The sequence below is a fragment of the Vanessa tameamea genome, chromosome 31 (assembly GCF_037043105.1).
Source record: "Vanessa tameamea isolate UH-Manoa-2023 chromosome 31, ilVanTame1 primary haplotype, whole genome shotgun sequence".
NCBI classification, from domain to species: Eukaryota; Metazoa; Arthropoda; class Insecta; order Lepidoptera; family Nymphalidae; genus Vanessa; species Vanessa tameamea.
The window spans coordinates 2,536,380-2,551,683 of NC_087339.1; the positions used below are offsets into that span (position 1 = coordinate 2,536,380).

At 34.2% G+C, this 15,304-nt stretch overlaps 1 protein-coding gene and 1 pseudogene across 1 annotated transcript; both read right to left on the reverse strand.

Annotated features, from left to right (window-relative positions):
• Window positions 1-8,413: 8,413 nt before the first annotated feature.
• Window positions 8,414-13,282, reverse strand: LOC135194509 (uncharacterized). Its single transcript, XM_064220051.1, has 5 exons — window positions 13,204-13,282; window positions 12,532-13,087; window positions 11,500-11,645; window positions 10,484-10,627; window positions 8,414-8,510 (listed from the first exon to the last, which is right to left on the reverse strand). Exons 1-5 carry the CDS (start codon window positions 13,280-13,282, stop codon window positions 8,422-8,424), a joined length of 1,014 nt encoding a protein of 337 aa, XP_064076121.1. The 3' UTR covers window positions 8,414-8,421.
• A 526-nt stretch (window positions 13,283-13,808) lies between these two features.
• LOC135194510 (SCAN domain-containing protein 3-like) lies at window positions 13,809-15,298 on the reverse strand (annotated as a pseudogene).
• Between the last annotated feature and the right edge of the window lie 6 nt (window positions 15,299-15,304).

Sequence of the window (15,304 nt, forward strand, 5' to 3'; positions counted from 1 at the left end):
TTTCTGTCTTGGAAATAGTAAGTCCTAAACTTCGCGCCAAAAAGTAAACTCGAGCCTTATGACAGGCGATGGCGTTTTTTTAATGTATTACGTTACAAGGTATTTATGCATTCGGCGTTATGAATATGTCACTGTTATAAGGGCTTGCTTTATGGGGTTAAGCTTAGATTCTAAGCTTAGAGCTTAATGTTGATAACATCAAGATATCGTAATTGTTTAGAAAAATTCTTGCCAAAATAACCGACTGCAAGAATGTATCGGTTATTCGTCATCCACTGTACGACTAAATCGTACATCAGTCGGTTACCCCCTTAAAGTCATCAGCTCATAGCCCAGTGGGCCATTTACACGCCCATGGAAAATTTTACGAATTCAATAAGTATATTATAGGGCTAAAGTGATATTTAACAATATAGATTATACACTTGCTTTTGTAAAGAATCTACCATCGTTTCGGAAATAATTACCTATATGAGTACCGGCGTTAAAGTCTCAGAAAACACCATAATGACAACAATATTTATGTGGCAGGGTCAAAATCTGTGATCGGTTTAGTATGTGATCGTAGGGTTATGGAAATTTATGCTCTATGACATATATATACTTACGGGGTCGTCCCTAGAGCTATAAACTCTAAGAGTGAACGTAATCAAAATAAAGTTCAAGTATTCCCTGTTGGAAATGCGAATGAAAATCAATGAGGCACAAAAAATAATCGCTAGTTGTTTATCTTACTCTGTAAATAAATTCTAAAAGATTTAATCTTGTATTGGGACCGGAGAAGACTTGTTACGTTGATACGAGCTAAGTTAAATCAAAATCTGAGTTAAGATATCATGTCAGGCGTGATTATTTAAAGTTGTTGCGTCCTCTTCGTTCCGATGTCAAATCAAAGATGTTAGAACGGGATGGAGTTGAGGAAACGAACATCCGGCACGCAGAGGACCATTCTTAGATTAACGTCTAACGTCCAGTTAATATATTCGAGAATCGTTTCGTATTGCGTTATGAAAGAATCGTCTACGAGGCGTTATCAAAACGTCCCAATGGAAACGTGTCGTAAGTTTATTGTTGTGTATTCGTAATAAACACGAATAATTTTACAATTGCTTGTAACTTGAATTTTTTTTTTTTTTTTTATGGCAATACCATTTGCTAGTCGATGTTTAAAGTAAATATGTGGCATAGAGCATAGAACGAGGTATGATGATCGTATTTCAGTACAAAATTTTAAGGTAGTCGTCGGTAATATTATATATTAATAGGATTAATGTCTCTTTAAAACATCTACTTAGATAAAATTCAAGTTTTCTGAAGATCTTTAAGTGTTAGGTAAATAAAAATAGTTTATGGTAAGTAATTTAGGCTATGGAATAACGTTATACAGCCAAGAGAAAAAAAATTAAGGTAGCTCTGAAATTTGAATTTAAAAAATCGAAAAAATTTTTTGGTTTTAAAATAACGTCTGTATTTTAATGTTATTCTATAAGTCTTAAAATGTTTATTAAGGGATGCGTGAGAGTGGAACGAAATAAAATCTTTGTTTTTTTTTTTATTTGACACAAAAAGCAGAAGTGTTTCGTCTTCTGAACATTGGTTATAAGCATGATCGATGTTAAAATATATTTTAGTATGGCAATTATCACCTTCTCATCGCGTATTCTACCGCGAAACAGCAATACTTAGTTAAAGTTAAGGGACTTGGCATGTTAACAACCAAGGTCGGTGCAGCGTTGGCGTTGTAATCATAATAAAAATATACTTTATTCAAATAGGTGTTTAGAAGCACTTTTTGACGACCACCGTGTTCGGGTAGTGTGTACACCGGCTTACATGGGTACGCCACTCCGATGTAGAGAAAGTTTAGTTTCCTATGTTGTCTCGGGTCTGGGTGTTCGTGGTACCGTCGTTACTTCTGATTTTCCATAACACAAGTGCTTTAGCTACTTACATTGGGATCAGAGTAATGTATGCGATGTTGTCCAATGTTTATTCTTATTATTTTTTAATGGTCATTTTATAGACTGTATTAGGTGAAGCTACCGCCGATTCGAAATGTAGAGTCTACCGGCAAGGGTCGGTGTTTACGTATTAATTTTCCGATAAGAATGATTATTATGTCTATCGGCTCTAATGTTTATGGGCGGTGCTGATCACGTGTATCAGTTGGCCCATTTGAACGTCCGCCTGTCTATTTTATATATATATATATAAAAAAATATTAGATTAAAACATATGTACCACTAATAAAAATATACCTATGTACCTAAATTTATTTTTTCAGTAACGAATGAATAGTAGTTTTTTTTTTTGTTCTGGCAATGATTCTGACGTCTAAACAAAATGCACGTTCAACTCTCCGTATCTCTTAGTTTACTTATATAAGAAAATGTTGAAGTCATTATTTTTTTTGCGCTGGCAAGGCCAATATGTTTCATTGTGATTAAAATGCGTTGATTATTTGAATTTGGAATGTCTAATTCGACCGTAGTACACGCTGACTCGCTAAATATGTTTGTTTATTGTGATCACAAGTGTGACGGCATCATAATTACTTGCGTTCCGTTTCCCAATAATTTTACGATTACATTAAATTAGCAGCCTGTAAATTTCCCACTGCTGGGCTAATGCCTCCTCTCCGTTTGAGGAGAAGATATATTCAACCACGTAGTGGGTAATGGAATACCTACACATGTGGCAGAATTTCGTTGAAATTAGACACATGTATGTTTCCTTACGATGTTTTCCTTCACCGCCGAGCACGAGATGAATTATAAACACAAATTAAGCAAGTGAAAATTCAGTGGTGCCTGCCTGGGTTTGAACTCGAAGTCATCGGTTAAGATGCAAGCGTTCTAACCACTGTTCCCCCTCTCTCTTTCGATACGGTGCGATTGATGTCATATAAAAATAAACTCAAAGTTAATAGATAGATCTTAATGTTGTTGTTCAAGTAAGGATTAACAAGAAAATTACGACTAATATAATTGTCTTCAAAATTTAATTGAGTTTGTTATGTCAACCGTACCGATCAATCACATTCTTGTCTTCTCCATCGTAGGTGACATTGGCGAAATGTTCTGTGCCCTGTCGTCACTAAAAGCCATTAAACTAAGAATTGAATTGAATAATAGACTAGTCGACGCTTACTTCCTTTTGTACTTTATCGTACACGACGCAGAGAAATTAAATACGACATGGATCCTGTGTAGATAAACGAGGCGTACAATTTTGTGGTTAGGTTTTACCTTAGGGATCATTCATTTGTTACGTAAGACTGTTTTCGCTAGTTTTTGACCCCCTCCCTCCCTAATATAAGAAAAAATAAGAACTGGCCGACCGCCCTCCCTTCCTAATTAATAATATTACGTAAGAATCTAAAGGAGAAAATGAATACACGTTTGGTTAATTTTACTGTTTATTCTTCAAAGTAACAACTTTTTGAAATGTGTTTATTTGTCATTTCAAAGGTTCTAAAGGTACGCATCGAGCGGTTTGTTGCGTTTTTTGAAATAATTTTAATTTTTTTGATCTTAGGTAAGAACTATCGAAACTCCTTCCCACCCCCTTGTAATAAAACATAAGACATGGTCAACCCCTCCCTCCCTAAATCGTCTTAGGTAATAAATGAATGGCCCCTTAGTGATCTCGTCTCTTTCGCAATGTTGAAACAGTTTCAGAAACAGTAAGATTGTTATTGTATTTAAATTAAGCCTTTTAAGAACATGTTGTATAGTAAACTCGAAAATATACTTTATTCAAGTAAACTATTAAAAGTAAAGCTACCACCGGTTCGGAATGTAGATTCTACCGAGAGCAACCGCCAAGAAACTCGGTAGTTACTCTTTTTCAAAATCTAAATATACAGTCATGTTAGTTGAATACAATTATATATGTATGTCATGTCTCCTGCCTGGAAGTCAACGAGAGTTAACTCCACGCTTTTCTATCATCAATATAATCTTGTATCGAATAATTTGCCTTCCTTACCGATGTATATTTATACGAACACAAATATTACAACTACAAAAATTCTGCAGCCATCTTTGACATCACAATATTCAAATCTATGTTAACATATTTTGTAGCAAATTTTGATATGAGTCAGCCGTCCCATCCCATACACTTATAATATAACTTCAGGTTATATTTTAAAAGGGGGGGGGGGGGGGTGTTGTCATGTTCATGATAACTTGACCCGTATTGAAATGTCTCGTTTGATATTACAGTTCAAATGATCAATGCATTTTCGTCGATTTTGATTCATTTGATTAATTAATGCTTAATTTGCTTAATTTAATTTCAATGAGGTGCTATTTTTAATTCATATTATAGTATAAATATATATTATTATTAATTGAAAACCATTCGGCTGAATATATGTCCGTGGGACGTTATTATATCCATATTTTAACGGTATTTTTGTATGTGAATCTAATTTCTCGACAAGATTGTGGCTTAAAATTGTTATTATTGAATATTTTCCAAAAAAAAAATTGATTAAGTTCCTATTTAGTTTTGCTTTTTTTTTTTTTTTGTTTAATTCGGTATTCGCGATAAAAATCATGCCGTATTACATTTGTTCGTTGTTTGGCCGTATGACGTATAGGGTAGGTGAGAGATCTTAGTGTATAAAAAGTGTTCCTCAAAATGTATGAAATTAAAATGGCGTTGGATTTAGAGGGAATTTTAAGGAATATCTTAATACTATAGGATAACAGTATTAGAGAGTTAAGAACTCGCCTTCAGAAAGCGCTATTTTAAAGGCTATAAATGTTAAGTATCTACAGTGGCGCCATGTTGGCTATTTATGCAACTTTTAATTTCGTACATTTCGATGGAGACTTTCGAGTCAACAAAGTCGACTCACACGCGTATCGTTGGAATTATATATTTTTGCTGCCAACTCACACGAGGTATTTGTATGCTTTAAACACAGACAGATAGATAGATAGATAGATAGATAGATAGATAGATAGATAGATAACATCATTTTTTTCACTTGCACCACAATATAGGAAATGTTTAAAGCATCAGTTTTGTATAAAACAAACCCTTGAAACTTTAAGAAATAAAATTAATGTTTATAAATTGCTGTGACTCGGTGACGACTAGGAGGTCGTAGGGTTTTGTTCGAGACCGGCAAGATTTGCGGACGTCACTTACTCTACTGGCAAATGGCGCTGTTAAGTATTGTTGTTTTTTTTTATTTTAGTGAGTTAACCAGTGTAACTACAGGTACACCGAAAATAATATCTTAGTTTCCAAGGTTGGCACCGCATTGGCGATTTAGGTAATGTTTACTATTGCGTTGTGCATTAGATGGTGAGTACTTACCATCAGGTTGCAAATACCAATCAAAACCCTCCTATAAAAACGGCGTACAAACCTTCACAGTAAGTAAATAAATGTCTAGTGTGAGTTAGTAAAGCATTTTTATCATCATGTTTTCCAAGTAATTCTTACGTTGAATTTAAAATTTAAACAAAATTGTACGATAAGTATTAGATTTTTTATAATGTAAAGTTTTGCGTGTGAATCAAATTTATACATATCAAAAACTAATCGAGTTTTTTATTGAGCGTCGCATAGACAAGCGTTACGGAAACCGTTCTTCGTATTAAAATAATGGACCGTCAAAAGTGATTTATGTAATAAAAAAAGAAAACTTAACTTCATGGAATAAAAATAAAATTTTCGTTGAGTCTAAAAAATTTGATCGATTATATTCTAAAAGTTTATTTTTGTTTGAACTCCAATCTGACTTAAGGTGATTCAGTTTGTTTTGTATAATCTATGGTTTGGTTCAAGCAATGTATAGTCGCTTCCAATGGCAGGAGTTGTAATGAGTGAACAATTTTGACCTTGAATTGGACGTGACGTCATTGGTCGAGATCTACGGCGAAATTGTTATCGGAACTTTGGAAGTAAAATTAAATTGAGATATAATAATCAAGAACTGTTTCTCGTGAATCTTAGGTTTGTTTACTTTAACTCCTGCCATCAGGATACGTCATACATTGATCGTACTTCTTAAATAACGTCACGAAATGTTTTATTGTTATTTCTATCAGTTAAGATTTCATTATTGGTAATTTAAGCTTTTTTTTTTTTAATGTAAATATATATATTTTGTTGAATTTATTATCATGATCTCTAGAGTGTCATTTTTTTATCTATGGTGCAATTATGGGTGTTGCCATATTTTAATTTTTTTTTATTAAATAACTATTTTTTATTAATATTAATAATTTCATTGTAATTCATTATTCACTTAGGAGTAATTTGTTTTTTTTTTTCGCTATTGTTGTAATGATGTTTAATAAATATGGGGGTTTAATTACTGTTGTAATCTTTATTCAAATACAGTGTGATTGTCATTGAGGTTATGTCACTGTTTTTTATTAAATCTCCTGTAAATAAAGCAATACAAAGCACACCCTTATAAATGATGTACGTGTTATCTCTTGTGATTGTTTAATCTTTGAATGATTATTAACTGATGGTTTAAAGTTGATCACGTTTGTAAATGTATACGTAACGACAGATATTATATTATAGACTTATTGTGTTGACAAAACAATGGCGAACTCACGTGCACTTTTGCACTAAAAGGCATAAGTTGAAAATAAAACTCATAGATTCCCGGTAAGTAAGCAATTGTCACTTACGACCTTTCACGAGGACGTAGCGTTTGCTTGATATCGTTCAATATAACATCGGTAATACGCATTTAAGCAGTATTGTTCTGTGTGACATTGTTTCAAGGTCGTCTTGTAAGGTCAAGGTTAGGTCAAGGGTAAAGTTTGATCACGTGATTAAGTCTATAAAATAATTTTGTACATATATGTCGCTACTGTTATAAAAAGGGCATTTTTATAATTGGATAACGTATTGTACCGTTTTGTTTTTAAAATAATCATGGAAATTCTTTGGCCTGGACTGCGATCTATTGTTTCGTCCAATTGAATCGATCGGTTCCACTCATTCGATCTCTCTCTTTCTCTCTCCCTTACGAGCATATCTTGCATCTCGTAACGGTCTTTCGAAAAGTGACCTTTTAAAATCACGGTCATTGGCTAAAGAAGTGTCATGAAGTTTTGAAAATGGTACGTTTCTTGTTTTCGAATGCATGTGATTATTGGGTATTTAAATTTATGTAATAAATTTGAAATTTGAATAAATTACTAATGTCGCCATTAAAATATATATATATATATGTTGTATATTGGTTTATTAAAAGTTATTTTATGTTAACGTCATAGACGCGTCATTAATCGGTATAGGAAAATGTTTTTTTTTATATAAAACTAGTCTAAATTCTGTTCTTGCAAAGCTGTTAAGGTGTGCTGGTTATAATAAACAGATTTTTTTCTTAATAGCTTTTTTTTTTTTAATTCCCCTGTTAAGGTGGCATAGGTTAAGGAATAAAAGTTCTGGGACAGTTGGAACGATATCCTTTCGTATAGTCTATTCCAACCGCAAGAGGATAAATGCCAAATAAATAACATTTGACAGCGAATTGACGTGACATTATCAATTTAAGTACAAATTATTATACCCAGTATAAGGTTTTTGGTGTTAAATATGTATTTGCTCGATGGTGGGGCTGTATACAAGCCAGTTTAGTAAGGGTTTAGTTGGGGTAGTAACTACCATATCACATATTCTACTGCCAAACAGCAATACTTAGCGTCGTAATGTTCTGGTTTGAAGTGTGAGTGAGCCAGTGTAATTACTGGTGCAAGGGACAACATCAAAGCTCCCAAGGTTTCCCAATATAACGAATGGTTAATATTTCTTAGAGCGCTGGTGTGTTTGGGGGGTGGATTCGTCGGTCCACCTGGCTTTATTGTAAATAAAAAAACGTGCTGAGAAATTCTATAGGAAGTCACTTCGTATCTCACTCATGAAATATTTAAATAAAAGGTGGTTTAATTTGATGCGTTTATTCTCAAATAATGTAATTATCATAGTATAACAATACTTACTGATATTAACATCGTGTTTATCTCACAGAACACAGCAGATAGAATGATTTTTCAGTAATTTATATACACACAGACGGGTAGTACGGCTACACAAAGCCCTACCAATCAAAATTAACATTTAAAGATTACAGGAAATAGATTTTTTACTTAAATATATTAGAATATATTCATAATTCATGATTGGAAACCCCTTATATGTTTACAAGTAAATAGCCTTAGATAACGAACCATCCGGCACGCAAAGGACCATATTTTGATTTAGTTGTAATGCCAAGTTGTTCAAGAAACATTTCCCGTTATACAGTGATAGCAGAATATTGTCTACGAGGCGTTATTCAAAAGTGATCTTAAAAAACAAGTTACGAAACGAAAGGTTCGAAGCCGCGCGTGTGTTACGTAACACGTAACTTAACAGAGATAGGTTTTTAATTCAATCTTTACAATCTTCGTCGTCATCACAGCGCGTCGTCTCTTTACCGTTTTTCTTGTATTTAGTAACTTTGGGGGATTTTGTTGATCCTAAAAAAAAAAAAATATTTGATAACAAATCTAAAATATTTGATAGTTTAATTTAAAAAAAAAATAATAATAATAATTACTTGGTGGTAAGGCTTTTTGCAAGTCCGTCTGGGTAGGTACCACCCCCTCATCAGATATTCTACCGCCAAACAACAGTACTCAGTATCGTTGTGTTCCGGTTTGAAGGGTGAGTGAGCCAGCTTAACAACATGCACAAGGGACATAACATCTTGGTTCCCAAGGTTGGTGGCGCATTGGCTATGCAAGGAATTGTTAATATTTCTTACAGCGTCATTGTCTATGGGCAGTCGTGACAACGTACCATCAGGTGGCCCATATGCTCGTCCGCCAACATATGCCATAAAATAAAAAAAAAAGAAACTTCGACTTGGAATGTTATGGAATCATTGGTCGTGATTTTAATGTATAGTCTTTATTATAGATTCGTGAAATGCTGATGTTTTTAGTGAAATTAAACTAGTTAAGTGGAATTTTAATGTAAATAAATAAAGTTATACTAATCAAGAACTGTGTATAGCAGAGCTGTATATACTCCGTTCATGTCAGCTTGATCTTTTTGACAGACGGGCTAGTGATGGGAAACAGAAAATATAACAGTCGACGGAACGATGGAATGCGTAATTCAAATTAGAAGTCAATTTTTTTTTAACTTATTTTTCTAAATTGAGTTATACCAGCCAAAGAGACCCCAACCAAAAGGACCCCCGTTCGTAACAATGATCTTTAATAAGGATTTTTGTAATCGATATTTGTAGCAGTTACCGCCTGTTGTCCGACCGATGTAACATTGTACAAGGGTATATTATTTTCAGTGTTTCTATTTAAATTTTACTTTGAAGCAATAATATATAATAGAAAAAGTCTTCAAATTTTCGGATAACGCTCGAATCTTTAGGAACTTTTGTGTTATATGTATTTTTTTTAAACATTTTTACAATTTTTAAAATCATTAAATTAAGAAAATAATATGTTCGTCATTGCAAAGTTATGTCGATCGGAAAAAATTACATCTGTCAAAAAGATCGGGCTATCTCGTACAGAGTATAGCAGATCACATTGAATATGTAATATTGTTTTTTTTTTTTTTGCTTCAATAAAGCTTTTACAAAAATAATTTCGGAGTTTGAATTGAGAAACTTGAGACTAGAGAGCGTACGTAATAAAAACTCATTGATAAATAAGGCATATTATTCAATACAAGATTATATTAAAGATAAGAATGCATGGACTTATTATTGATTTCTAAGCAGGATATAAAAAAAAATTACCCCTTTACTGGCATACTCTGTAATCAAAATGGTGGATAATGGTCTTGCCGGCTCTTCTCGGTGGAATCTACATTCCGAACCGGTGATAGCTCGCAATTTAATTCAATACTTTAACATGACGATTCAAACGTGCTTTCATGAGCCTTCTTGAATAAAGAATATGTTGATATGATTTGATTATATCATCATCATTACATAGTATAAAACAAAGTCGCTTACCGCTGTCTGTCCCTGTGTATGCTTAGATCTTTAAAATTACACAACGGAGTTTGAGGCGGTTTTCTTTAATAGATAGATCGATTCAAGAGGAAGGTTTATATGCATGCACAGTATAGTAGCCGTATGAGCCGAGGTGAGAGCGGAGATGGCCCAGTGGTTAGAAGGCGTGCATCTTAACCGATGATTTCGGGTTCAAACCCAGGCAGGCACCACTGAATTTTCATGTGTTTCGTTTCTGTTTATAATTCATCTCGTTCTCAGCGGTGAACACATCGTGAGGAAACCTGCATGTGTCTAATTTCAACGAAATTCTGCCTCATGTGTATTCCACCAACCCGCATCGGAACAGCGTGGTGGAATATGCTCAAAACATTCTCCTCAAAGGGACAGGTGGCCTTAGCCCAGCAGCGGGAATTTTACAGGCTGTGAAACACTGAAACACTTTTTTTATAAAAAAAAAAATACCATCGAAAGTGGAGACTTTGACGCAGGGTGGTCGGAAAATGCGCGCCTGCTTCAACAAGCTGGTCGTGTTACTTATGTCCAAATGCCAATTGTTGAACAAATCTCGAATACCATGTTTTAAGTTACCGAACGTGTGTTTTCTCTCTGCAAATTAAGAAATATTGCTGTTTGGTCGATTATTTACGCTTAAATGTTAGGTATTTTTGTCAAACTTGTTAGAAAGCGATTGTCAATAGTTTCTCATCTTTGATTGAGTGTTGCGGTTGAACGATGAGTGAGCCAGTATAGCTTCAGACACAAGGGACATAACATCTTATTGCCCACGTAATCTTTCGCTAAAGCGATAGTTATTTTTGTTGTGGTCTATTTGAAGAGTGAGTGAGCCAATATAATGACAGCCAACAAGGACAGGAATTCGTAAGGATGGTGTATTGTCAATGTATGAAATGGTTTATATTTCTTAGGTAGTCCAAAATTCGGTAATTATTTACTATCAGCAACACTAAAAACAAATAAATATAAGAGCTACGTCGTGGGACATGCTGTTGGAAAGTTGTTTCGCAATATGTTATGTATTAAGTAACAGACACAATGAAATAAATTATGATAATATTAAATATATATATATTGAAAATCATGTGTGGTTTAAAACTGTTACAATAGTGGATTTGCTTTTTGGTAATAATAGTTTTAGATTACAACGAAATCTTCTTTTATTATGTCACAGAGTAATATTGCTAAGAGTAACAGAAAAAGGCGCGAAATTTACCATAGAGTATATAGTATCAACCATAGACAATTTATATTTTAACAAAAACTAAACAAAAACTAAGCTTAAATAATTCGAAATAAAATCGTATACAAAGGAAAGAGACAGAGAGATAGAGGGAGAGGGGGAAACATCTCCTGGAGGGGGCGTAACGGTTTTTCCTTAAGTGACTATGTATGCCAGTTCACTCTACTGTAAGCCGCGTTAAAGAACTTCCTTCCAAAAAACGATTATTTTAATTTCTTACCTTTTATAATAACATTTAATAGAATATTTAGAGGAACGACGTCCCATTGAAACAGTCTCAGTTGTAAATTACTGATTTGGTATAATATCGAATATATATCGTCTCGGCTGTACGTCGACGTGTTCACGTTCAATAGTTGAATAAATCTAGAAAATGACATTCCATGATAAATTTAAACAGTGAAGAAAGAACAAAACTATAATGGCAATCTTATTGGTGTAAACGACGCGACTGTTTGCATGTTTATACATCAATAATAATGAAGGTGGCAACACTTTTCTATACTATTCGCTTGTGTTGCTTCACTTTAATGTTCCAAGCATCAGCCTTTTTTTATATGAGAATGATAATAAAAGATTCTGGTTTTGCTCTGTGCAGTCGAGGATCTTGAGATCGTGGGGGCTTGGGAGCAGCTTTTTTGTACAAACCATGAAAATTATCAAAAATAGTCATCATGTATATAGCTATAGCCAAGTTTTCATCTCATTCCATTTATCATTAAGGAAATATGTTTTTTTTATGATATAGGTTGACGGACGACCATATGGGCCACAATGGCGCTGTAAGAAAATATTAACATAACGATTCCTTACAACGCCAATGCGCCACAAACCTTGGGAACTAAGATATGATGTCCCTTGTGCCTGTAGTTACACTGGCTCATTCACCCTTCAAATTGAAAGAAAGAATATCTGATGAGTGGGTGGTACCTACCCAGACGGGCTTGCACAAAGCCCTACCACAAAGAATATATAAACTTAACTAGTTGTCGCCCGCGGCTTTCCTAGAATTTAAGGGGTTGGTTGTCAGCTATTCGGTATACGACGCCTATATCTTTCCTCGAAGTTCAAGCTTGCTTCACGCCAAATGCAATAACAGATAGACAAACACACAGACGAGAACCTCGCATTTTAACATTGATGTACATACATACAAATACGTATGTCCTTTTAAAATAATAAAAAAAGATTTGGCAACTTTTAATTTCAGTGCAAGTTGGTTAAGTATTATTATTAAAAAAATATTTTGTACCTTATTACAACTGGATCTTTTGAAAAAAGCCTTTTTGGATTACTGATATTAACCCTCAAACCAGTCAGTATAGGAGTGATCATATCCTGACAGTGTATCCATTCAATCCTGTCTTGCAACATTTCGATATTATAAATGCGTCTGTAGAAAATCTCCAAGGGTTTTTTTAAACGGACCCGTTTTTCTTTACGAAGATGTGTCATTGATCTGTTCGACTTCAGCCTCAGTGCGTTACCTGTGCCAGTTGGTTTTTTCGCGGTATTTTTGTACGTGTCATCTTTGACAGGTGACGTTTTACTTTTAACCGGTCGCAATTTAAATTTGTCATTGAGTTTTTTCGGATCGAAATCCATGACTGGTGTGATCGGCAACGTTCTATCGCTTTGGATATATTCATAATCTTCGAGTATGGTGCCTTTGACGTTGTCAGGATACAAATCTTTTGATCTTTTATTAAGAATCTCTTCGTTTATTTTCTGTCTCAAGATGTTTATTCTCTCTTTCGGTTTCAATGTTGTTGTTGTTATTTTAAAGCTGGTTTCTTGTATTAATAGAACTAGAAGATTTAAATATTTATTTCGTATTTTATTTTAATCTGTGTACTTAAATATATGTCATATAAGAGTTATATTGTTGAAAGGTCACGCTTGTATGCGCAAGTGATTTATTGACGTCTCCAGAGGAGACGAAGAGTGTACGGCTGGTTTTTTAGTGGATATTGCGGTGCGCTTTGCACTGTTGAGTACCACATATACTTCGTGTAGAGGTAATGCAATTCCAGCGATACTTTCTATAAAACGTCTGTTTGATATGACTGAATGAAAAATTGTCATGGCGGACTAAGATGGATATATGATCTAGTTCTTGAGATACATATTTTAGTAAATCTTAGAGAATCCGATCTAATCTGTAATGTCTGAAATCTCTTTACTAGCACAAGTTTTTCGTTTAAATCGGGCAAATTGAAGTATTCATCCTATAAAGATTCCTCAAAAATAACGATCGCACCCTCTAGACCAGTAGTTCCCAAACTTATTTTTCTCGTGGACCACTTTCAAAATTTTATTGGTTTCGGTGGACCCCCTGCTGCTACATTTCTACCACGTTCTTAAAGTCGCCAAAAAATAAAAATTGTGTCGCCACTGAGTTCTGTCCCTATATTCCGATAGGTAAAATAAAAACGAAAAATGGTACATTTTATAACACTTTATTTATTAAAAGAATAGAATTACAAGAAAAAAATAATAAGGTAATATAGGTTCAGGTCATAATTTTAATTAATGGGAAGGATGTATTTGATGGAGTGTCAGCAAACGATCAATGTTTGGGTTTATTTTTGTGAGCAATAACCGCAAATCGCTCTGTGATGTTTAATTTGCTCCTTGTTTTTGTTAAGAGGTTTGTAACGGCACTCGACTAGGTATGACGAGGGAAAAGCTATTAAAAATTTCCTTGCGATTTCCCACAGTCCAGGATATTTTTCGGGTATTTCTGCTTGCAGCCAAAATGTTTGGTAGCCTTTTCTAAATTTCACCTTCAGCTCCTCATTGATGCTTAGCTCGAGCAGCTCCTCTTGTAATACAACATTGGCCACTTCCGTCAGCATATCTTCAAACCTGGTTTTGAAGTCATCATGCAGGGCACTAAAATGTTAACTGTAGGTATGGATATCCTAATCAATACATTCTACCTGCGACAAGTTTGGAAATTGAGAGAATTCGCGCCGACTAATGTTTTGCTTCATAAATTTCAATTTCCCAAGAAAAGCCGAAATTATCCCCTTATTTTTATTAAATTCAGGCTGTCATCTTGCAACTGCAAGTTAATATCATTAATTTTTTTAAGCAAATCTGTCAAATACGCAATGTCTGCTTTGAATTTGATCAAGTTTTCTTTTAAATCTGGGTCTCTACTTTCTAGGAACTCTAATACGGAATCGAAAACAGTAAAACTCGTTAAGCATGCACCTTTCGACAACCAGCGTACTTCAGTATGTAAGAGCAGTCGTTGGAAGTCTTCATCATTTTCGTCGCACAATTGAGCAAATAAACGCGTATTCAATGCATTGCTTCTGTTTTTGGTGACAGCTTTTATTACAAAATGAAGAGATTGGTTCAACCTGTCACTTAAATGTTTTGCCACAAGATGTTGTCGGTGGATTACGCAATGAATAGCTGTAAGCAATTCTTCGTGAATTTCTTCCCCCTTTATAAATCGGACATATGCCAATAATAATGCTTCACTACCCGGTAACGTTGACTCGTCCAGTTGTATAAAAAAATGAGTTTTTTGCAGATGATTGCACAAAAAACTTTCGATATCAGAGCTCATTTCATCAATGCGTGTTTGTACAGTATTGTTACTAATGGAATTCTTTTTAGTACGTCAAATGAAGATTTGTGCAAAACATTTTTTAAAACCTCTTCAACAGCGGGTAAAATTAATTGTTCTCCGATAGTGTGCGGTTTTCCAGATTTTGCTAGCCATCATCGTTACTTTGAGATGTTGAAGCGAACATACTGTGCATGGTGGGTCTCTTTTCATATTTTTCCTTCAATGTTTGAAAATATTTTAAATCTTTACCTATTTTATTAGTATGACACCTTTTTAGATGATCTTCGAGCTTTGATGGTTTCATAGAGTCATTGCTCAAAACTTTGTTGCATAATAGGCATATGGGCAATTGTTTGTCTGCCTCTGATGGAACAAAACCATATTTCAAATAATCGACACTATATTGTCGACATTTTTTCTTTTCTGTAGCCATGTTTCG

Excerpts from the sequence above, each read along its gene's own strand:
- LOC135194509 (XM_064220051.1), bottom strand. The coding sequence starts at position 13,282 with ATGTGGTACTCAACAGTGCAAAGCGCACCGCAATATCCACTAAAAAAC. Across the intron at positions 13,088-13,203 it reads TCTTCGTCTCCTCTGGAGAC|TTCTATTAATACAAGAAACC; the intron begins GTCAATAAATCA and ends TAAATCTTCTAG. Across the intron at positions 10,628-11,499 it reads ATTAAATGTTATTATAAAAG|AGAGAAAACACACGTTCGGT; the intron begins GTAAGAAATTAA and ends CTTAATTTGCAG.